General features: G+C 31.7%; 1 protein-coding gene across 5 annotated transcripts in view; it reads right to left on the bottom strand.

The window, feature by feature from the left end:
* Positions 1 to 26,377, bottom strand: part of LOC130440921 (calcium release-activated calcium channel protein 1-like) — a 57,280-nt gene that overhangs the window by 28,914 nt on the left and 1,989 nt on the right. The window contains exons 1-2 of one of the 5 annotated variants that reach the window (XM_056774292.1): positions 17,204 to 17,240; positions 1,713 to 2,122 (exon numbers count right to left, since the gene is read on the bottom strand). The exons of 3 other annotated variants lie outside the window; for them this stretch is intronic. In XM_056774292.1, the coding sequence (XP_056630270.1) occupies positions 1,713 to 1,986 (274 nt within the window). In that variant the 5' untranslated portion in view covers positions 1,987 to 2,122; positions 17,204 to 17,240. Of the gene's footprint in view, positions 1 to 1,712; positions 2,123 to 17,203; positions 17,318 to 26,377 lie in introns of those variants that run through there. One more of the 5 variants, XM_056774295.1, reaches the window with a different exon arrangement.

Genomic DNA, 26,377 nt, shown 5'->3' with positions numbered 1-26,377 from the left:
GTGTCAAGTCTTTTACTGAAGCTTGTCAAGTAAAAGCTGTCACAAAACCACAAGTTTAATATGTCTCACATAAACCCAAAAGCCATCAACAAGAGGAGGTTAGCCTTAAAGCTGAAAAAAAGGATGTTGCGAAACTGTTAACAGAACACTTTGGACAAGGGTGGAGAAACCACGAGACGCTATCGAGATTTGAAAAACCAAGAAGCCGAAGGTCTCAATAATGAAGCCGAAAACATTATTGTTGATGAGGAAATTGATACAGAAATTGTGTGATCTAGTATAACATTGAATTTTATTTTGAGATACTTTGCAATTTTTGTAATAATTTTCACTTTTATAGCTCAACCCCTTTGCAGTTTATTTTGTTTCGAATCCCGCCATATCCCAATCTTAGTATCAAAATCCTAGTCCAAAGATAGATTTTTTTCTAAATATTTATGACACTATTTTGGCGATTCCGATCATACATTTCTCTGTTATAAAGTAAAAATTTTTGATTTTTTGTTAAAAAAATGTTTATTATAATGTATACTAACATCAATTTGTACTAAAAAAGGTAGATTTGCCTTACGGATGTTAATGTCACGAACAAATCGCAAAATGGTTCCCTTAGCCGGCTCTGTCTAGCTACTATGGAATTTGAAAGCTTCGGCGAATTCGCGCGGCGTCTTTTATATTTTTTATTAAAGGCTGAACTCGTTTGGTTTGTTTGTATATAATCTTTTTAGTAGCAGGCGATTTATTTACAGTATTTCTTCTAAATAATTTTTAGGAAGATCTATTTATTTATTTCTTTCTATTCTTTTTTTGTTCTAGAACGTTGTAGCATTATATTTAGGTATATAAATGATTTGTGTGATATTTAGAAATGTATTATTATAAATAGTGTATAGTGTGTAAATAAATTGAGGACTTAAGAGTCAGTGTTTATTCACCCAATGTAAATCATATATACATATTTCGAAGAAAAAGACAATTTCAAAGATATTGTTTAATAACAGTTTTATATTTTGAATTTTCAATTACCTGAACTATTTGCAATAATAAGAAACAATTCGTATATATACATAATAACGTTTTTTCGTTTCACAGGAAATTCATTCAAATGTTGTCATTATTTTATTTTTGGTGGTAACCTTGGAAATTCATTATGTTCTAGTAGAAATTTTTTGATCAACCGTTTATGCACAAGCTTGATATCAAGCCTCTAAAGTATGTATTTGTGCATTTTCACGTGAAAATTATATATACGAGGATATATTGAAAAATTCTTAGCCTACTATAGAACCAAACAAAATTTCAACGTCAAAATATTCTATTACTCAACATATTTTCCTCTTAATTGGATACAATAATTACAGCGAACCTGCAACGTCTCTAGACCTTTCAAAAAAATGTTCTTGCCCTACAAACCAGACCTCCACAGCTTTTATTACCTCCTCATTGGAAAAACGTTACGACCTCTTAAACTTTTTTTCAGTTGAGGAAAGAGATGATAGTTGGACGGAGCCAAATTTGGTGAATAAGGGGTGTGTTCTAGTAATTCAAACCCTAAATCACGAGTTGTTTGTATGTTAACATGAGATTTGTGTGCAGGGGCGTTGTCCTGCAAAAACAAAACACCTTTGGATATCTTTTCGAACCTTTTCTCTTTAATTTTTCCCGTAGAGTGGTCAGTATTGTCGAATAGTAATCTCCAGTTATTGTTCTACCTTTATCCAAAAAATCAATCATGATTACTCCATGGCAATCCCAAACAACTGAAGCAAGAACTGTTTCAGCAGATTTTTGGTCACGAAACTTCTTAGGTCTTGGAGAACCAAAGTGTCGCCATTCCATTGATTGTTGCTTTGTTTTTGGATTGTAGAAATGTACCCAAGTCTCATCCTTAGTAACAATTTGGTTTAAGAAGTCTACATCGTTTTCAAATCGAGCACAGATCGAATGCGATGCTTCTACCCTTGCCTCTACCATTTCGGGATCCATTTTGCAGAAATTTTTCTCATGTCCAAATTGACGTGAACTATATGATGAACGCGTTCGTATGAAATATTCAGTGCTTCAGATATCCGTTTTTGCCAAATTGGACGGTCTGATAAAATCATTCCATTGAAGGATATTACTAGGAAATAAAAAATATATATAAATATAATTTATAAATCAACTATGAGCATTTCAACAGCTAAAATGTTGATAATGGACTTTAATAAATTCATAGAAATATATGTCGTTCTTTTCTGACTAATATTTACAAATTCGCATAAATTTTCCGTTTGCAATTGTCGATAAAACCGAACAAATGTAAATAAACATTAATTATACAATCTTGATAAATTAGTTTATAAAAAATCAAGATGAATTCATCTTTTCAAAGCAAATGAATTCCAACATACAAACACTTTTAGAAATGTTTAAATAAACAATAAACATTGTATGTTAAATAGTACCATCAATGATTTTCTTATTACAATACAGTGGTGGGTTTACCAGTAGGCTGAGTGGGCTGTAGTCCAGGGCAACAGATTTTAAGGGGCGGCAAATTTATGTTTATGTTATGTATAAAAGTAAATTAATAATAATTGAATTATATCATTATAAATATACTCAATTCTTAGACGTGAACAATTGCTGAAAACTTTGTAAAATGACTATTTTACTATTACACTTTTTAAGCTACAGGATCTAGGAACAGCGTGATTTTCCCCCTGTTGCAAGGGTATTCCCAATCAATTAGGCATACTGTGTCAGAATAATGAAAGTTTGACCAAATTACACATTACTCTAAATAAGTGGTATATAATTATGAAAAGGGGGGAAAAAAATTATCAAATTTTTCCCTGCTCTACGATAGTCAACTAAGCCACTTGTTAGTCACATTGGGCAACATAAAAATTAGAGAGTTATAAGTTACGAATTAAATAAGCATTGAGATTATAGATATGATTACAACAACAGCTTCCTCCAAAATATGGCAGGACACTTTTTAAACTAGACGTGTTGAAGTAAAGAACAAAATCACCTGCCTTCCTCTGCCTATTCGATAATAACACCGCAAAGAAAGGAAAGAATTAGAGTACGTCTTTATTTGTTGCATTACCTTGTTTACCCAAATGACTTGAATTGTACATTTCTACAATACTGAAAGTCATAAATAGCAATGCAATGATCGATCTACGAAAATATCAAAAGAAACAGCAGATATGACTATTAAGAAGTATGCTACATGCCATCCGCAGTGCATAAAACTTTTTTGTACGGTGCTGATTCGATTCTCTAAGTCGAAATATTGTTGAAAGAGCCACAAGAAGATGGGAGTAAGAATTATAAGACTTTGATGATTAGAAACTCGCGGAAAAGATATCGCTTTTCTACTAACGAAGTCGAGTTTCACAAGCTACTGGCAACGTCGAATCCTTTTATTACAAACCAAAGCACCTAGAAAGTAATAATGTTCAGAAACTGTTAATCTCATTTCCTTGAATTTTAAATCGTAAGTTTCTTTTGAGATTGAACAACTTTTGACTTTGAATCCCTAGTTTTGTTATTCACATAATTCTCCAGTTTTTAAGTTCTAAGGAATTTTGAATTGTAGGGATTATTCAATTCAAATCATCATTGTCATCAAGCCTTTCAATCCTTTGGATTATTACTATCGCTTTTAGCTCTTTGAAATCCTTTTTTGAAGTGGATTATTCCTCGTTTTCTATTTTTGTTTCTTCGAAAGCTCATTGTTTGTCTTGGCTGCTTTTGTTATTATTTTCCATTCCTTTCGGTTCCAGCATTTTGCCCTCAAATTCTCTATATTAAGTGCTCTTATGTCTTCCTCTATCTCGTTTCTTCAAGTCTTTTGCCTCTTCTCCTTGGCCACAATGCCATTGCGTTATTCTTTCGATCATTTCAGTTGGTTTTATTGTCATTATATGCCCAGCCCAGTTGAGTCTTTGTACTTTTATATATCTCACTGTATTTTCGTTCCCCAGCTCTTTTTCTATTTATAATATACAATCTAAATACATTCCCCACGGGGCACAAGTAGTACCATATGGTACTTAAAAGCGAAATTAAATAAGAAGTTTTTTAACAATAGTGTACAGTATCCTCCTATGACAAGCTTTTAAAAAAGTTTCGCTGAATCAGCTTCCAAAGTTCCACATTAAAACTGTTCACACTAAGAGTTCTAGTCTCTTTTGGCAGCTGATTGTAGTATTTTAGTCCTTGAAATGCAATCGACCTTTGGCCCATTGTAGTTCTTGCTGTTGTGGTTCGTAGAAGGTCTGCTGATCTGACACTGTGATGGTAGGATAACTAACCTAACCACATTAAAGCAGATGTGTATGAAGTTGGCTGCTTGCTGTATATATACAGATTTCACATTTAAAATTCCGTGTGGGTGGTATAAGCCTGATGTAGGGTGAAGATGAGGCAAACCAAAGACTCGTTTGATTTGTTTTGCAGAACATTCAATGGATGAAGATGTGTAGCACTATAATTCTCCCATACTAGTGTCAGGTATGAGAGGTGGGAATGGATAAATGAGTAGTATAATATTAGTAAGTATTTGAAAAACAAAATGGTGAAGGTTCTCTCAAGCATTCCAACTGCCGGTGCTATCTTCCTGCAGATACTGTCTATATGTGCTTCCCATGAAAGTTTGTAGTCTATAAGAAGGCCCATACACTTAACCTGCTTAGTTCTTGCTAGTGGAATTGATTCAAAACTAAGCACAAAATTATCCCAGGTTGATGTATTTGGATTTGCTATAAAGGTGTATTGCGATATTTCCTCTGCAATAAAAACAGTTTAACTCGATGTATTTTTTTACTACGAGTCGAATGAAATAAACCCCAGGTTTTTATCTTAATCCGTTTTCGAGATATTTGTTCCGCTATTTGGCCATTCGGCCCACTGTGTGCCGTTCCTTTATATCAGCTACCTTTTGCATCTGTCTCATAATTTCGTTTTTCCCTCTTACTAAGAAATCTATATAATTTAATCTGGGGTATTACCATCATGTATATTGCAGCATAGGTCTGATATTATAATTAAAATTTCGTTATTTTTACAATATGTGAATTTTTAATGAATTTAAATTAAATAAACTCTACTCAAAGAAAAGCACATCCTCTTTGTTGGGGCACGCCATACGAGGTCTGTCTATTAAATAACTAGACTGTGCTCCTAGAGGGCGCCATAGATGGGTGAGGTAAAAAACGAGTAGTGCGTTGACTATCCAGATATCTTGTCTATGCACGTCCCAAAACATGTCCCCGTCACTATTATAGAATTTGTGCACTAGGGGTTTGATACTAACGTGTTTTTTTCTCGTGCCGAAAACCGTGTGTGACGAAAAACAGGAGCAATGTTTCAATCTCAAATTTCTGAGTGCTATAAATTGTTGCAAAAGGCCTAACCTAACCAGTCTCGTTATTTAATAGCCAGTTCTTGCATGTCCTAAGTTCTTCGCAGTGGGAATTCCATAGCTAATGTCTGCATCAGCATATTATTTTAATCAATCTTAAAAACCAAATGTACCAAGAAAATTATAATATATCATCATCATATTAATTTACTCATTAAGAATCTACTTTGAGATAAATTATACGTGATATGTTTTGTAGAAATATTTTTTTATTATAAAAAATTTATACTGAACACATTGTTTACACTACCACTATACCAACACTCACAATTATACTGTTTGACTGAAGACGATAAATTGATTATCGAAACAATGATCAGACAGTGTAATTGTGAGTGTTGGTATAGTGGTAGTATAAACAGTATGTTCAGTATGAATATCACCAACCTTTCCAGAAATTCCAACAACAGTTAATAAAAATGTAGTTTACAAATTCTAATTTCCTTTGACTTCAAGTATATCTGCCCGTTCTTGTTTCGTTAATTATCGATTTCAATATATGTAGCGTATTCAAAGAGTGATATTAAGTCTAGCAAACTGGAAGATTGGAAGTAGGTTGGTTAAATTGTTTACGTTGAAATTCCTATTTCGCATAGATCTATCAGTTTCGATGAATAAATAATAAATTAATGCCTAATATAATACTCGTAATCTATAATTTTACCCTGTTACGAAAAATTAATTTAGATCTGCAGACATTCAAATTGTATTTCATTTATCTTGTTGGCTTGTCAATGTTTATTATTTCAATAGAAATGTAATAGAAGAAACAGAACATAAATTTTAAGTAAAATACTGAACAAGTTTGTTTATGTTTTATACATATCATTATAATAACTAACCTAACCTTACCTTCAAAAGCATACCATTTCTCTAATGATTTATCCTTGTATAGTTTACCACATAACTAAACTTTTTCATGGAACAAAGAATACACATATTTATTCTATTTTTAATAGTGCAATTATTAATCATTATTTTTAGTCATTCGTTGATTTTCAAATAATTTTGTCACATTACATTTTTATAAAAAATTAATAACTAAATAATATCTTGATTATTATTTTAACAGAACAGTTGAAGGTCATGAGATGACTGATAGAGGAGTCGAAATACATCTTGAGATTACTTAAAATTTTCAATTTGAATATGTAAGCAAATGTGAATGACTTTCAATAGATAGTAGACCTCTCCTACCACAGCTGTATTTAATACCGGAATTCACCTACAAGCGAAGCAATTGACAATCTTCTCTTCACATCAATTAGACCTAGAATACACGGTGAAGCGCAAATAAAATGAAACTTTTTTTAGATTATATCATTGGCAATCAACATAGAAAATGAGTAAGATGAAAAACCACCTTGTGTATTTTGTCTAGGCAGATAAATATTAAGTTTTCGTAGGCATTCATTATTCACTTTTAGATGTAAATAATTTGGTGAAATAGCTAAAGTTTTAAAAGACCTAAGCATTTATCTGGACAGACAATCAACTTGGTAAAAGTATATCTATCATAGGGAAGCAACTTGAAAACATACTGAGAAAAAACGATTAGTTAATTGGAAGAAATTTTCTATTGTTTGAAAGCGTCTATATATCCATCTGGACATACAATTAACTAACAGTTAATTGGAAGAAATTTTGATACTAACCTAACCATTGAAAACAAATTGCTAGTAAATAAACCTCTTCCTGAGCTTATGTGGATATATGTAGCAATTATACTGCTGAACACTTTCTTTATTGGAAGGTACTAACTGCCTCTTTAAGTCAATTGAACAAATGTTATAAGTATGGCATCAAAAAGTTAATACTTAAAAGGTATCTCGTAAGCTATGATGACATTCTATAATGAAAAGACCAGCATCGCAGTGGTCGACCAAATGAGGTAACGACTCCAGAAATGGAGTGGAAGAAAATCTACAAAGTGGTACTGATCGTAATGATCGTCAACTGAAAGTGCGCGAGCTAGCACATATATTAGGCATTTCAAAAAGTGCGGTACATCGCATGTTAACTGAAAATTTGGACATTAAAAAGCTATGCTCAAGATGGGTGCCACATTTTCTCACAATGGAACGAAAGCAGCATCATGGAGATGTTTCTCAAAGATTCAAAAGGGAGAACCCGCTCCAAAGAAGGCAAAGACCGTTCCATCTGCAGGCAATGTCATGGCGTCGGTTTTTTGGGATGCGCGTAGGATAATTTTCATTGATTATTATTTCATGAATTAAAATTTGAATTGCTACCTCATGCACCCTATTCGCCGGATTTTGCCACCTCGAATTATTTTCTGATCTCAGATTTGAAAAAATGACTGAATGGTCAAATATTTATTATAAAAATGATATTACATAACGAGTTTGGAAAACGATACATCTCGCATTAGTTACAGTTTTAAACGCATAGCGGCGAGTGCTGAAACGTAACGAGTACGAAATACACTTTCCAATGAATTGTTTACACTATTTTTCCTACTACCACGTAAATTCTTAAAAAATTAAATTCTTGAAAAAAACGTATTTTTCAAATAAGAAAGTCAATGAAACAATATCACACATGTGTTGAAAAATATATAAGCACGTGTACTGAAAAGTTAAAAAATCATACAAAATATTTTTTATTATTTAATGGTAGAGATGACTTGAAAGAAAATTAATCCTAATGCTCAAAGAACTTGTAGCGAATTTATAAATTCAAATTAATTTTTATTAAACTCACATAACCACTGTTTTATAATATGTGTAATATAATCTGTTAGATATCATAGTTATACATCATTAAAGTTTCTTTCTTTCAAAAAAAGGTTTTATTATTCCCTAAAATAACTGTGGAAATAAAAATTAAACCATAGTCTCGTGTTAATTTTATTCTCATCGTAAATTTATAATCAAATTCCAGTGAAATAATTATTTATTCACAGTTTATTAATAACTGATAAAGACAGTTTTTACCCTTATATACCTAAATAAACGAATGTTGTGTGCTCCCGCTAGCAACGGCCATTACCGTACCTGTACATATGGTACCTTTTTTGGAAATAGTTTTAAATAAAAACTGAAATGTGTACGTGTTTAATAATAATACGTGTTTTATTATTGTGAAAGATAAGTCAATTAACAAGCAAACACAAATAAAATACCAAGTGACTACTTTTGATCAATAAGTATTTTAATTTGATTAGTTTATATGTTCTATATGATTCTATATGATTTATATGTTCTATGTACAGTCAGCAATGCCCACAAAACGCAAAGCCAATTTGAGTCGTCGAACAATCAAAGTCATGCAAGATATAAGAGCACGAGGATCAGGCGAACAAATCCAACAAAAAATCGCAAAAGGCACTAGATGAACGAAATCAACAAAGACAATTAGAGCAAAAAGAAACACGCAAATTCGTATCAAACAGACGTAGAGCTATTGATCAACAACGCAACACTTACTACGAGCATTTGCATCAGATTTATTCGTTCAACTCACATTCCAGTATGAGTCTGATGTTGAATATTAAGTTCACTCCAAAGTGGTCATTCGTTTGGTTTGGATAAGGAATGCCCGTATTGTTGAACGCTTAAATTTAAGAATGAGTCAGTCGAGATGTGTTACTAGTCACCACCTGAACCATTGTTCAGCTAACTTATCGGTTCATTCCTCTTTTAATCATAATTGTAACCTCACAAACTTACAATGTTAGTTATTTTTGGAAATATTTCCTAGAACCTGTGAAAAAACAACGGTTGTCATGCCATTTATTAATATTACAAAGATGTTTAAGCAGAGATGTCACAAAGTGTCGCAATATTTTGAGAATGCCACCATATCACCACGATTTTATCCCATTAAATTTGTCTTGACGTCTCTTGAAACAATGTTGCATATAAACACATAACGTTTAGATTCTCGGCAATGTTTTACTTTTAAAATTTCAAAGTCACCACCAACATACTCTCAAACATAGAAACGATTTTCATAAATTGGGAGCAGTGATAACAGTGAACTCGATGATGGTGATTTATAGAAATGGAGTCTGGATAAATCGAAGAAATTCATTGTAATCGAAAATGTTAGCTTAGGGTTGGTTTGGCCCCAATGTATGTTAAACTGTTTAAATGAACCTTTGTTATCAAGCGAAGGACAAGTTTTTCCGAAAACTTCTATGAAAGTATTCTTTTTATAAGAAATATTTAAGTAGTGTATCTGAATGCATGTAATTTGATTTGCTTAATCTCAAATACGTTCTAAGTATTTAAAGAAAGTTTTGATGAACAAAATCCATTTCAACTAAAAGCTTTTTGACGTCAATGGTGATTGATATCTTAACAATAGTTTTTTAATAATATATTAATCGTTTCACCGAACTAAAAAATAGTTAGTACTTTACAGTACGCTTCACAGATATATTTATATTAATTTATACTTTGAAGGTTATAAAGTGAAACAACCATTGTGTCAAGTCTCCTAATTGCAACTAATTCGAAGTACAGTGTTTTCAATTTTCTACCATATGATTTTATAATCCGATTACGTCATATCTTTTTCATCTACTATATTCAACACATTTTTTTTAAAGCAATTTTCCTATATTATGAAATTCGACCGCGGAATAAATTAGATGGTACAAATAATATATACTTTTCTGTAATTAAATTTTGTAAATTTATGAAATTAGTTTAAAAAGCTTATACGTGGAAGGATATTTTGTAATTTGCAACTAAATTCACTGTTCTAAATATATATTACGTCTTGATATATTTTATCGCTCGTTACACATTTTATACGAGACCGTTCACACTCTACTATGATATATTAGGTGGACTTAAAAGTTCGTTCGCTCATATATAGATGGCGCTACTATTAGTAAATTCAAATGATATGCCTATCTAAAGAGCTGTCAAATATGGCTGCATGGACGACACACACATTTTAATTCTACTTAACTTACCCATTTCATTTAAATCAAAAAGTTCTTTGCGATGCCTAACATTTTATGCGGTAATAAAGTGTGAAAATAGAGCTGTCAGTCAATTTGTCGGTTATGTCGTTCAAACCATATATGTAATACATACTCCTATATGGACAGTTTCTATAAGTGGAAGGTTTCCCGACTAAGTGAAACAAATATTTTATCGTTCTCTCTTTCCTCCGAGCCCTTTAGTTAGTTATCATTTTCCCACTACTGGTATTTTAGAGAATTTTCAACCATGTGTAACATAGATGGTCTCGTAAGAGAGGGAAATGGTTCAAACATAAGCAGCATCTTGACCAGCTGTCCAAGGAACGTATAAAACGAAGGTTAGATGATATAATAAAAATAGAAAAAGCGAGATATACAAGAGTATGCTCCAATCACTTTATTTCTGGTGTGTATGTATTATTAGTAAACTTTTAAGTGCTTCACAACAGCCTAGAAGAAGTATTCTCTTAAATATATATTAGTTAGGATACATTAAACTCTGATTGGGTCCTCAGTTTAAATATGAGCTATAAAACAAGTGAAGCTTTCATTCATACAAAACAAAAAAGATACGAAAGAGAAAAAACCGTTAAAAGATGTAATTATCGTTAAGGAACTATATTAAAGTTGTAGTTGGTGGAAAAAGATCAATCCTGTCTTTGTGAAAGGTTACCGGGAAAGATGCTTGATGAACCCTACTTTTTCTCAAAGACTACGTCTGTCCGTAATCTCAACTCCAATCGAGCAAAATGTAATTTAATATTATCTTTTTATAAAAGAATATATTTAGGTTTTACTATAAGATACTGAAACTCCAAGAACAAGTACAGAAGATGTTACAGGAGAATTTCCATATGGATGTACTGAAGAAGTGCAGACAGATTTATTATATGAAGACATATCTAATGCTTTTACTAAGTTAGCTCGTATAAAAATTATTATGAACCACCCTCTTTAGCGAGGAGCCACATAAAGTAGTTCTCATGGTTGTCAAAGGCAAAGAACAGATATTGGAGTACCAGGATATAGTGTCTAGCACGTTGTTTGTCATCCAGCATCCGTATGAGTGCTGCGCAGGTCATGGTTCTGGATTGCCCTATTTTTAATTTGCTCTAACCTTCAAAAAATACGTGTTTAAATTTGACAGATGTCGTTTTATTGAGCAATCCATCTAATTGTCAAAATCATCTTATGCCCATTAAAAAATGGCCGCCGTAGGGTAAATAAATACTTTTACCGTAAGTTTCTGTGTGGTTTTTGAAATCATTTGTTGAATATCATATTTATTGAAATAATTCGATAATTGTTGGGAAAGTCCTTGTACATATGGTAAGGAAAAATGATGTTTCTGTTCTGTTTTTTAATTCATTGTAATGTCTGTTTATAATTTTTTTCGGATAATTATTTTCTTTCAATGCAGTTTTTGCTTTTTGAATAGCTAAGCATCTAAATTCAAGATCTGACAGTTGGATAGATCTATCAGCCAAACTTATTATCACTGATCTTTTTTGTGACAGGATGACATGACATTGATTTTTTAAAATAGGACATCAAGAAAGTTTTCTCATATAAAATTGACAATAATATAAGAACAGAATGGTATACGAAACCAACTTGGTCCTCAAGATATTTGAACTTCAATTCATGTCATCTTATGTATAATAACATATTTAAGAAAAGGATAAACAAATACTACAATCAATTAAAAAACAGAGAAGAAACGAAACATCAAAACAAAAAACATTTTTCCTTACCACATGTACAAGGACTTTCCCAACAATTGTCGAATTATTTCAATAAATATGATATTAGTCATGAAGGACATAATACATTATCCAAATATTTCACTAAATTAAAATCTAAAACACCAAAAAACAAAAGAAGTCTCTACATGTCTACATAAGGCAGACATCTCATTATTTAGAGAATAGATTAAGAGGTCATCAATACAATAAAAAAATATGACTGCATTAACAAACCATGAAATATAAAAAAAAAATAAATTCAATTATAAAGATTCAAAAATTCTTGAAACGGAATCTAATACACGAAAAAGAATTTTTGGAAATGGTTCACATTCTTAAGAACGAAAAAACTATAAAAAGACTTAAATAATCTAAGTAAAATTCATAGCTCTATTTTATAAATTCTAATAAAACTACTAGTTCACCGAATCAATGGTCACAGCCAAAGATCCTATTAGATGTAGGTAATGACTATATCAAGTAAGAGGGATTTAATAAAGGAAACACAAACTAAAGGGATAGAAGTATCAAAGGTAGGAGGATATTTGACAGAAATATGAAGTAGCACATAAAGCAAGATGATAAATTTCAAAACAAGCATGCGTACGGTCTATTCAGACAAGAGCCGAAACATCAACAATAAAAAGAATAATGAGGATAATTGAAATCAAATGCTAAGAATATTTAACAGAGTAATTAAAAACTGACGTCATTAGAATACTATAGTTGATATAAACTTCTAAATATTCGATGTTTTTTTACAAAAAAATGTTTGTTATTGACGTCGGTAAAGTTAAGTAATTCATTTTAAAAAATACTCATTGCTTCATTTGAATAAATTCTTGTCTTTATCTAAATTACTATACAAATAATGTATCGAATTTTCTTTTTTTTACTTATAGATAAAGTATTTCAAATAATTTGAAGCTACTTTGAATATTCATTTCATTATTTTATGAAAAAAAGATATTTACAATCAATTCGGACTGCATATGTTTGAAAGAGATCTAAATTGGAAATCAAGACTCAAAATATTGTTTTTTCAAGCTCTTATTCTGTTCATATAAAAACACGAAGACAGTTATTTATTAAATTATTTAGTAAATATGAAAAAAAGGATTTCAAGTGTTAGAAAAATATATTTTTTATGCGAAAAAAACAAAAAAGCGATGAAAAATTACGTTAATATTATCCTGAAAATCTTCCATCTCATTTAATAATTTCTAAGTGGTTTCATGGTTTCAAACGTTGCCATATGAACGGGAATAATGCTGATAGTCATTTACTGTAACTATTCCAAAATTGTTAATAAAATATCTTGTCTTTATGCTAAGCAATCTTCGAATAAAAGTTCCTGAAAATTTTGCATAAAAGATTATTTATGGAAAAGCTATTTGCGAAGTGGGTGCCACGATTACTGATCAAAAGCTGACACAAAAGAATGCAAAGAACATAGAAGCTCATAAATACGATTTTAGCTTTAGCTGAAATTTATAATAAGTACCTATCCTAATCACCATACAATTTCAGTGTACATTTTTGCTTCGATTTTATCCAGCCGACCAGTTATCAGGGACCGCTGCCCAATATACAGACGTTAAACAATCATCGTCGAAAAAATGCGATAATTTATAACGGTTTTTTCATAATTATTGAAAAACACGATCTTGGGGATCACTCTCTCGAAAGCGGCTGTAGCATTGTCAACGGTGGGGGTCCAGTGGCACGGCACATCAATGTTTCGATAGGATTTTGATTGGGCTCGTATTGCTTGACTAATTTTTTTACAGTAGCTGAATTTATACAGAATGATTTGCAAATCTTCATACTTAAAAAACGACTATTTTTTATGTACAGGAATTTCCTACTTCACATTTTATTCAAAAAAACATAAATCACATGGGACGCCGTCTTATCGAGTTTGCAGTTGTTTATATTATAATATTTCAATGTTCATATTGTAATGTGATTTTTATTTTATGATTATGGTTACTTGACTATACAAAAGAACGCGTAGAGCGCTGATAGTGTTTTAGAATGTGTAAATAACGTAAAGAGCCTTGCAAAAAATTATCTCATTTTTAAAAAATAAACTTTATTATTTCACTTCATTCTACCATGGGAAATTTAAATATTCATTTTTCAATACCGAAAATCAGAAATTTATTGTACATATCAACATTTTTTTAACAAAAATTGTATGCTTTAATCCTCTAACTCTAAGGTGGGAGTCACATCCGACCTATTTCCTTCCATATTGAGTGCCTCATTCCTCCACCAACTATTTGTAGTACGAGAGCTAAAGGAACCCTATCAGTCGGCCTCGAGGAACTCTCGGAACTATATACACTGTTCTGCTAAGTAATATTTCACTAACTGGAGCTAGTTTTCAAGCCTATAGTAGTGGAAATAAGATAATGAATAAGAAAGGTGATTAGCCAAATCCTGCTCAATATGTTCTGAAGCTTACCTCAACAATGATAGGAACTAATAGGAATGTAAACACTGATAACTTCCTTCGTAAAATAAACCACAGATACCTGTACCAAGATAACAAAATGATTCTTGCTGATACGCCAAAAATAAAAAAAGGTTCTGCTTCTGTCAATGATGCACTAAAGGGGGGAAGGGAACGGTGACTTAGGAAAACCGGAGATAATTGAGTTTTATAACTCAACAAACGGTAGTGTAGATGTATCAAACAAACTTTGCCATGATAAAACAACAAAAAGGAAGAGCAGGGGATGACCCATCAGATATTTTTTTGGAATGCTCGACATGGCAGGTGTAAATGCATTTGTAATATTCAAATGGAACTCAGATTGTGAGGAATTCTCAGTTCACGCACGTGCCTTGCTTTTGGACTGACTGAACCATATATGAATCAACGTTTGGAGAATCAACGCATTTCGAGAGAATCACGATTCGCAATAGGAGCCATTTTGGGCAAGGAACCGCCACAATCGTTTAGCTACTGCACCAACAAGTAATCTAGAGCAGAAAAGAAGAAGGTGCAGTTATTGTAATCCTCCAAAGAACAGAAAGGGTAACAAAATGCAACAGCAGTTTGTGTGGAGAACAAAAAATGATTTTGTGTCCCAAATATGCTACTAATGATGAACATTCTAATTAGTACCTTATTACTTGTGATTAAATTTTTTTATTGTTTTATTTTCAATTATTTTTATTGATTGTGATTCATCAAACATGTTTTTGAAACCGAAAAAGTACTAGTCCTATAGCTAGTTAGAAAAGTGGTTTGAATAGTATCTTACTTTGTTATTTGATACGACTGAATAATGTCTCTTTATGTTATTATTGCTGTTACCAAATGACAACCGAGAGTTCCTAAATAGATAATATTTTTGCTTCAATGTAAAGTTAAATGTTTAATGTAGTTTTCTAATTGGAATAATTATTTTATTGGTATAGATTATGAAACTAAATGTGATTGTTCATAGGTAGAATAAAAACTGTTACCACAAACTACCAAGTGACAAGAGTTTCTTTTAAAATATTCATTTTGCTTTGGAAAAAAGTTGAAAAATGTGTTCCTGATTGGTGGTGAAAAATGAATATGAATGTGGTAATTCGACTGATGTATTGATCTATAGAAAATAAAATTGTTTTCTCGATTCTAAACAATTAAATAAAATCGCAATTCATCCGCATTTTTAACAATAAATACATCTATCAGTGACTGTGCAACACAGCTAGGCTCAAAGTTTTCTTGACTGCCTTTTGGGATCCATCCAATAACATTCATGTGACTTTCAATTTAGTAGTAGTTTAATTGCTTAGCAAGCCGATTATGACTATGTCAAACAAATCTTTACGTACTTCATTTATTAATATGTGTGGGGAAACTTTAAATAAAAAATTATCGTTTCATATTATTCTTCATAAATTCCGAAACTGTAAAAAAATTATTCAAGCAATATGAGCCAAATCAAAAACCTATCGCCGGACCTCCACCGACGACAATGTAACAGCCACTTTCGAGAGAGTGATCCCAAGATCGTGTTTTACAATAATTATGAAAAAACCGTTATAAATTATCGCATTTTTTCGGCGGTGCAAATTCAAACAATAAAGTTGCAAATTTTCGGAAATGAAAAGAATCTTTAAAGTTTGTTATTTTGGATGTTATTGCATTTTGAAAATCTACAAACTTTGTGATTTTTTTGCGTAAAATTATTCAACTATCAGATCCTGTATTTAGATGCTTAGCTATTCAAAAAGCAGTAACAGCATTGAAAGAAAATAATTATCCTGAAAAACTGATTAATATCACATTCAACAAAATGATTAAAAGATACTAGAATCAATTGAGGAACAAAACGGAAACTAAATATCAAAGCATAAAACATTTTTCCTTGCCTTATTTATAAGGAGATTTCCAACAACTATCAAATTATTTCTATAAAATTGATATTGGTATAAGTCGTAGAGGATATAACACATTATATACATATTTTATTAAACTAAAATCTAAAACACCCAAAAACAACAGAATTAATATTAAAAATCAAGAATCTAGTATATTGTAATGATTTTGACGCTGGGTACATAGGACAGATATTTCAGTATTTAGAAAATAGATTGAAAGGTCATCAATACGATAAAACTAAATCTGCATAAATAAACCATGAAAAATTATTGAAAAGGAATCAAATACAAGAAAAAGAGAATTTTTAGAAATGGTTCACATACAAAAGAAAGCTGTAAATGATAAAAAGGAACTATTTTGATGCAATTACGAATAATTAATGGCTGCTATATATTTTTGAAAATGTAACAACTAAGAAAAACTTCTTTTTGTGGTTGAAACACACTTTTATATTGATATTGTTCTGCAAATTATCATTGTCAAGTCATACTTTGATAAAGACCGAAATAGCTCGGAACAATTTTTACTGGCTTCTTTAAACTAATTTTCTATCAAAAAAGAACTAAAACTAAAACGTTTTATCAAGAAATAAACAAACGATCTATATAGGGATTATTTTATCTAGGAATAAAATTATTGTAGTGAGCTGTATATTTAATCCCCGTGTGTATATAAATCAAAGTACTTACTTATAAATCAAATAGAAGAAGATTTCATGTACTGTCAGTAACTACAACAATAATCACAATCAACACAGCGCAAATCTAACTACAATACTTTATTATAAAGTAATAACCGGTAAATTCAACAAGCTTTTAAATCGTGCTTCGACAAACATATCAGAATTGATTATCATCCTCAGGTATTTTCGTTACTTGGAAGTCAATTATAAAATAGTTGGGTAACCAATTATGCGTTTACACTTTTCTACGATATTTGGGAACTCCCATCTCAATGGAAATAATTTTTAAAAGAATTGTGGTTCGCATGGTTAATAATTAAATAATTTAAATTCATGTAATAAATTCATGAACAATATGGTCCACAAGTATGTACATAGGTACATAACTAAAAATACTGCTTAATGTACATTTTTTTAATAAACTACTTGAACTAATAGTAGGTACATAACTGAAAATACTTCTTAACGTACATTTTTTTTAATAAAGAAGAACACAAGGACGAGGTAGGGGACGCAGCAGACAAGGCTGGTACATATGATGTCAGAAGTAATAATAAAGTGGAAAAATAAAAATTTATTATAACAATACTGTTACGAACAAGTTAGCGAAATGGATCCCTAAGCTGTCCCTGCTTGGTTACAATGGAATTTTAAATTTCGGCGAAGGCGCATATTTTTTATTCATTGCGGAATTCGTTTGAACTCAAGCTGTTTTATAGCAAGCGGTTTATTTATAGTATTTCTCTTAAATAACTTCCAATTATTACAAGGCACTTGATATATAATATTACTTCTTTTGTTTTTTGGTGTTTTAGATTTTCATTTAGTGAAATATTTGAATAATGTACTTGTATTATGTCCTTTATGACTTATACTAATATCATATTTATTGAAATAATTCGATAATTGTTGAGAAAGTCCTTGTACATATGGTAAGGAAAAATGTTTCATGTTTTGATGTTTCGTTTCTGTTTTGTTCTTTAATTGATTGTAATATATATTTATCCTTTTCTTGAATATGTTATTTATAATTTTTTCCAGATAATTATTTTCTTTCAATGCAGAAACGAACCATCAAAACATAAAACATTTTAAAACAGAAGAGACCTAAAATCAAGAACATTTAGATGCATTAATATATCAAAAGGTCTAAGAAATAAGAAATTGAAGAAAGAGGTGTGCAAAATGTATCAAAATAAAGGACCCGAACTGAAGACGTTAGAGAGCGTCGCATTTGGTACATGTAATTAAACATTTCCCAACGAACGCGACGTTATCTTCAGTTCGGGTCTTAAGCCCGAACGAGGGGTGTTGAACTGCTCTAATGAGACGTAATAACGTCGAAACTAGTCAGTAGTTAGACCCTCTCCTTACATGATTTTGTGTAGCGCAGTTAGTTTAGATTATAATAAATAGTCGTAGTGAACAGAGCGAATTAGCAAAGCAATCGAAGAATTTAAATAAATTATTTAAGTTAGTTAAGTGATAGTGAGAAGTGAATTATTATAAGTTAGTTAAATGAGGTGTATAGAATATAGAAATAAATTTAGAACGTATTCGTGTTTATTCATTAACCCCACGAATAGAAATCATATTAATAAATAAGAAAAACATTATATTGGTATCAGGTGTGGGGTATTGTAAATAAATTGGGAGATAAACATGGCCAAGAGACTTAGTGACCTGAAAGTGACGGAACTGAATGCCGGACTGGAGATTCGCAAGCTGGAAACGTCCGGTAAGAAGAGCGAATTAGTAGAAAGACTCAAAGTGACACTGATAAGTGATGGAGTTGATCCAGAAACTTATTTATTCAAAGACTAGTCCTTCACTTTGATCTTGTCACTTGTGGATGACAAAATTTCGATCATGAAGAGCAACATTTGTGCTGGAATTTTATCATTGAAAACTGACATTGTCGCTGCCGTAGAAAATAAATATCATCTCTAAAATCGGGATATCGAGAACAAAAGATATTCTAGTAGAAGAAAAGAAGATCGAACAAACGAAATCCTGCAATCCAGAAATACTACTCAAGATCTAAGACAACGGCAGTTTTACACGAGTGAATGCCTTTGAAGCAGCCGTTAGAGTGAATAATTAGTTCTATAAAGAAAAAGCAATGAACTTGACCATTGAGGAGACGTCTTTGATGTACTTCAGACGATACCCCTTGAAGAGACTGATGACTTCGAACAGAGCACTAAATTTAGTTGTTCATGTCTTGTCCGTCATTTGTCTGAAATCCACTTCTTGTATTCATATTCTTAATACATCTAGGGATCGTACTCGGCTTAGTGCAACGTATGCGATTTTTGGAAATAATCAGCTCGAAGAATCAATTATAAATACTTAATCAAAAGTAACTATTGAAAATGATATAACCGAAATTTTGAAGTCAATATAGAAAGTATAATTGTCTAGTGGTGAAATCATAACCAAATTTCTTCACATGAAATATTAACTCAATTAATTACCACTAATTGGTCAATTAATTCGTAGATTTTTCAATTGTTGCAAGTATTGTCATCGGGAATAGGTTGATTTGTTACGGGAAGTTACTAAATATTGATAACAAATGTTGGAATTGTCAAGATCTATTATTATTGGCGTTACGGGTGGTACAGTCTATTTTTATGTATAAGAGTGTATGTAATAAAATGATGAAGTATTTGTAATCTACAGGCTTCCAGGGAAAAAGTCATTTATTAGAAGTTATGAAGATAAGTCAAAGATAATTAGATTTTTAGAGCCTTACTACATATAAAATTTTTAATCAAAATTACCTCAAATGTTGAATACACCGACATTTTATGAATCTTAGGAGAGTGTTTAGGAAACTTGATTACAACTATGATACGCATGATATAGAAAAGTTTTCTGAAGAAACTCACCAAGTGAAAATACATTAAGAGCAATTGATCGACGTCGTTCGGAATCTGGGGAAGTGAGACCAAATAAAAAATGAATTCTGGACATAGCGTTAAGAGATAGAATATCAGAACCCAAATATCTATTTCTCACTACTCCACGCTGATTGGATGGATCTCCTTAAGGTCACAATTTCGACTAGTAGAAACGGCAAAGTGGCTGACTAGAGAGTTTCGATTTCAATGGCGAGTAGAGAGAGGTAGATACTGGTGAACCGATGCTCTGTCTCTATTTTCCAATAGTACTATTCCACATAAATGCCGTTCTCTCTATCATTAATATTCATTTTATTATTCTGGTATGCCAAGAAGAATAAGATCCATTAATAAAGAATATATTTTAGATGTGTCGTAATTGATTTAGTAACAATTTTCATAATCGATGGATTGATAGAGATGCAGAAGCTTCGATTTAATGGCTTTCTCGGTCATATGATTTTAAGACTAACAGTTTGATCGTATCTTAATGAAAAAATCTATGCTACAGAGGTAAATTCACGTCAAAAATTGAAAGACAGAATGCAATTTCACTTTCATGATCTCATAGCCGATCCCCAACCGTTTAGAAGATAAATAGAAAATTTGTTTAATCGTGAAAACGGACATTTTGAATACTTACTCCAATTGAAATTTATTTTATGTTCCAAGACTTTATTTTTATTTTCTATTTTGATTAGTAAATAATTTTATCATGACTTTATATCAGCATCAGTTATTACCTTATAATTTTCAAATAAAAATTTATCGAAAACGGTTCGCAGTATCAAGTTTTACCAAGAGTACCTTTTTGGTATCAAATGGAATTATTTTGTTCACTTGCAGTTCCTATTAGTAAATCTAACCTACAAAAGTTATGTTCAAACTACTTTATACGATGCGTGTAACTATCGCCCTCTATGAAAGTCAGAAAAAATTTCTTGTGATGCATTAGCTTCCAAAAGATAATCATATAAAATTTTATTACAATGTTGCCAGTAGTTTCGGCGAAACCCAATTATTTTTCAGTTTTACCTATCCTATAGGCGGGACACTTTATACGACACTCTGTATAGTTATGCGTGTTTAAAACAGGTCTGTGTAAATGGTGCCAAATATGGCCAGTGTCACACGGATGTTGTCACTGATACAAAATTCAATTATATCTACTCAAACGAATACAACGGGTTGTTAATTTGATAAAAAAATAATATTTTTATTGAGTAAGTATTTATTACATGTTTTAGTTACTAATTAGCAACGTCACCAACATTTGACAGTAATAGTAGATGTTTGCTATGTTTGATATAAAGGATTTCAATAATTTTTTCATAAGATGTCGTCTCATGAAACAAAATGGAAGGTTATTGCCGTTCAAGAAATGTGAGTTCCCACATACTACTAACCCCAATAGATTACCAAATTGGAAAAATGAAAATGGACATATTTATAAACATTCTGTCTCCCATGCCGAATTATTTATCATGGTAAGTTTAAATATTTTCCGAGTTATTAAAAATGGTTTGATAAACACATTCATAAACATAGATAAATTTTGTTATTCCAAAATGACAATGCCCGTGGATGAAGCTAATTTTTTCTGATTCTGTTCATTTTACTAATATAGTCTGGCAACAAACAAACCAGCTGTTGTTTTTTATAACAGCTCAAAACAACCATCGAAACGTACCTTTACAGGATGATTTTACGTGTATCATAACCAAAAAATCATCAGTCAATATTTTGTCAAATCTTTTTGAACGATGTGATTTTTATTCATTTTTCAAATATATTATATGATATACCAAATTTTATTCTGTACTTGCTTGGAAGAATATGGGTCTGATTTTAATATCGTCAGAGTTAGAGTTCATCGAAAACAGAATTAAGATTATAAAAAAATGTCAACAACAAGTTCAAAAAGAACTGGAGGAATTGAAATCTAAAGAATACTGTTTGATACTTACCAGAGATCTAAGAAAAATACAAAGGTAAATTGTTACTGTAAATTTAATTTTTAATTGAAACGACAATCTTTTTGGTTTTTCTATTCTGGTGAAATGCTCTAAAGTTTATATTGAGCCCCAGTGCGGTCCATAGGCCCTCAACTCAACTTTCCCCATAGCCCAGAGCGGTCCTATGGACCACTCGGCGTATTTTATTTGAAATCTTCCGGGCCCAAGGGAAAAATAATATGTTATTGTGACGACTATCCAAAATTTGGATGAGTCATAAATCAAACTAGTATTGCCAATCCTTGAGAAAGAACTCAAGTATAAATGAGACACACACATTTCTAAATGTTTCAACACGTTTCTCAACATGTTTCTCATACAATATTCTTTAAAACACATTGTACATTTTTGTACACTCTACATAAAAGCATAAATTCAAAGGATCAAGAAGCGAACAAAATTTTTTTGTCCATATTGCAAATAGATGTAACTTCAAAGAAATATAATGACAAAATTTATTTCGAAAAAAAAGTGCAAGTGGGCCCATGGACCCACACAAAGATTATCATTTTTCGTACTTTTTATTTCAAATAAATTTTTACTTCATTTTTCCTATGATCCACATCCTATAAGGGAAAAAAGTTTATAAAAATTGGTTGGTGCTCAACGTGTTAATAAATTTTTAATAAAACATGTAATTAGTTAGACTTTTACTAGTTTTCAGCACTAACTAGTGTAAATGAACATTTTAAATTGATGCTTATCAATTTATCTTATGAGTATCTTTATTTTTTTGCATACTGAGAGAACACTTCATCGAGCAAAACTCTTTCGTTTCTTTGAAGCAGTTGAAAAACTGTCCATTAACCTAACCTCACGTATAATCAACGAAAAAATTATTTCATTTAGATACTTCGAAAGTCAAAAAACAATGTCAAATGGTTCACTATTTTCCAAATTATACCAAACAATTCCAGAGTGTTTAGTTTATTGATATGAGGTATTCCTGAACATTCAAAAACATGTTTCTAGAAATATGAAAAATATGAAAACATTGCGGTGATCCGGTGTGTATCGTGGTACTGGAAGACATTATGTAGAAGTGAAATGAAGTCTTTAACCTGGTCAAACGAAAATTCAAAAGAAGCGCCTGGAGTATGTTAAAAGAAAGGAAGTTTTGTTCTGTCACGACAACACTGGATTGCACATATTTCATTCAACACTCGCCCAAAATTGACTAGCTTAAAAAGTTTCAATGCACCCACCCTATATCACCGATTTTGCACCATCTGATTATAATTCTTTTCGAAAATAAAAGAGACGTCGAAAATCTTGTCGTCAAGTCTTCCATCACAGAAGTCTCCAAATAGATGAAAGAGATAATAAAAGGTTTAACCCTTCTAGAATAATTTCTAACAATTCAAATTTTGAAAAATCAAATATGTCTTGGAAATATTCCCAAACACCTATTTTTCTGTAGAGTAAAATTTTTGTGTGACAAATATTTAAAAATTTATTGGGAAAAATTTCTTAATCAGTTGTCAATTATGATTTTCACTTTTTATCATAATAGAAAATTCACATTTGTAATAGGTCGAACTGCACGTTGTATTTTTTTGATACTTCACTATTATTCGGAATGTGCTCTTGTTTTGTTTTACTTTTCCCCATACAAAAAATCCATTATTGTAAGGTGTGGGGATATAGCAAGCCAACGTTTCATACTATTTTCCTAAACCATCTTTCATCAAACTGATTCTTTAGCCAATCAGTAATCTTTTGTGTAGAATGGACAGGGTAGCCGTTATATTGAAAGAAATGAGTTTGCCGAATGTTTAAAGAAAATTCGTCAATAAATGTTTGGACAATTTGTAAGTAGATAAGGATGCTGATTTGACGTCAATAAAGAAATGTCCGATGATTTCTAGCACCTAACAACAGTAACTTTTTTGAAATACTGCCTTTTTGTTTTAATAATTACGTACGGGAAGACGGAATATCATTTATAGTAAGTACTTGCATAAATTATCAATTTATGAAAATTTCTGTTTTCTAGAATTAAGTCCCCTAAAGAAAAACAGTCTGACAAATTTTGAGGATATGTGTTATAACTATGTTTATAATCGCGCTTCGATTTCTAAGTGATATTTTCTATTAAGGCCTGGTGCACACCGAAAAGATATGTGTGACAGATGTCACACCGGGTTACGCATACGTCTACGTTCTCATTCGAGATGAGTATGCAACGTAGACCCTACGTACCGAGCTGCGGCAACCATATTTTATTTTACTGTTTGTGACACTTATGTTGTTCACAATGTCTGACAAAAATTGGATAAATAGACCAAGTAGTTCGACTGACGTGGAAAAAGTCTGTAGTTTTAACAGTGCTTCGCAGTACAATTAATGACATCGAAAATAAATACTCATCTGGAACTAATGGACTTAAAAATGTTTTTGAGTCTACCCGATTGCACATTAAATGCACAAATGATGCTATATTGTCCCTCCTAAATAATGTCTACTCTAGCCTAAACAGCCATCACTCCACTGCAACAACTTTTTGTGATTTTTCTAAGGCTTTCGATTGTGTTAATCATAATATTTTAATTAACAAATTGTAGTACTTCGGTTTCTGAGGAACACCTCTCTCTTAGTTCAAATCATACCTTACCAACAAAAGTCAGCTTGTAAAAATTGATACAACGATGTCTTCAGGCAATCAAATAAAATATGGAGGCCCCAAGGCTCTGTACTAGGCACTATTTTATTTCTTCTGTTTATACTCGTAAACGACATCGCCTATCTAGTCATCAGTAGTAAAATGTGTCTTTTTGCAGACGATACTAGTTTCTCTTGAAACAACCTTGATTTCATAGTACTTCATAGGACCATATCTAGTGACCTAATCACCCTTAAATCATAATGAGATTCTAATCTTCTCTGTCTCCACGTTTCTGTAAAATTCTAAAGGTTTGTTGTGAAAAATTCTTTGAAATATTGCCGCCTTATCAAAAAAATTAAGTTCCTCCTGAGATCTGTTTCCAAAGAACTTAACTTATCCATCTCCTTGATAGTCTATTATGCCCTTATTAGGGGAGTAAATACTATCAGTGAAAATTACGGACTTAAAATGAACCATAGTAAAACGAAATTCATGGTAATATCGAAAACTAGTATTAATAATGTGTCGCTGTCAATTAATAACCAACCCATAGAGAGAATACACTGTTTCAAGTATTTGGGAAGCTGGCTGATAACGAGTGGGACCCAGATGAGGAAATTAAGACAAGAATAGAGATAGCCAGGAGCACGTTTCTTAAATTAAAGTCGCTTCTCACAAGTAATTACCTTAACCTGAGAACACGCTGGAGAATAACACAATGCTATGTTTTGACTACCCTACTTTATGGTGTTGAGAGCTGGACTTTGAAGGTCTCCAGCATGCGTAAGGTGGAAGCTTTTGAAATGTGGCTCTTTAGACGGATCCTTAAAATACCAGGATGGTTCGGGTGACCAGCGACGAGGTGCTAAGACGAATGAACAGAGAACGAGAACTATTAACCATTGTAAAGAGAAGAAGAGCTTCCTACTTTAACCACATTTTTAGAAATCAAAAATATGCCTTGTTACAGCTGATCATGGAAGGGAAGATAGAAGGCAGGCGTGGCCTGAGTAGAAAAAGATTTTCATGGTTGAAAAACCTCCGAGATTGGTTCCATGTACGTGATGTCGTAAATCTAATACGCATGACTGACGATCGTGAGGAATTCCAAAGGATGATTGTCAACCTTCATTATGAAGCAGGCACTAGAAGAAAAAAAATTCCCTTATTGAGTCGCATCTACGATGTGCCCTTCCCTTCTAGGGTACGTGTGCTGCGACTCAATTTAAGCGAATCTTCAATCTACAAAAGATAACTGTTAGATATTTACTCGGACTAAACATCAGGGCTAACAGCAGGGATTTCTTTAAAAGATTAAGAATTCTGACTCTTCGTTCCTTATTCATCTTTGAAACCACGGAGCATGACCTTCACCTACCTACTACACGTTCAGAATTAGTTATGGGCTCAATATTTTACATTGCAAAAAATGCACAATCACTTGCCAATTGAAAGCAAATTGGATACATTCTTTTCCTGGATTCCGCAATAATTTGAGGGCATATTTACTGGAAAATACCTTCTAATAATGATATTTAATTCCGGGCATGCTGTCTACTGGTTTAATTTTGCTATTATTATTTCCTATAGTTTGGTACCATATTGTGATTTCCTTCTGTATATTGAATTGAATTTTACTTGTATCTCCACAAATA

The sequence above is a fragment of the Diorhabda sublineata genome, chromosome 3 (genome assembly GCF_026230105.1).
Source record: "Diorhabda sublineata isolate icDioSubl1.1 chromosome 3, icDioSubl1.1, whole genome shotgun sequence".
Lineage (NCBI taxonomy): Eukaryota > Metazoa > Arthropoda > Insecta > Coleoptera > Chrysomelidae > Diorhabda > Diorhabda sublineata.
This window is presented reverse-complemented; position numbering and strand designations above follow the sequence as displayed.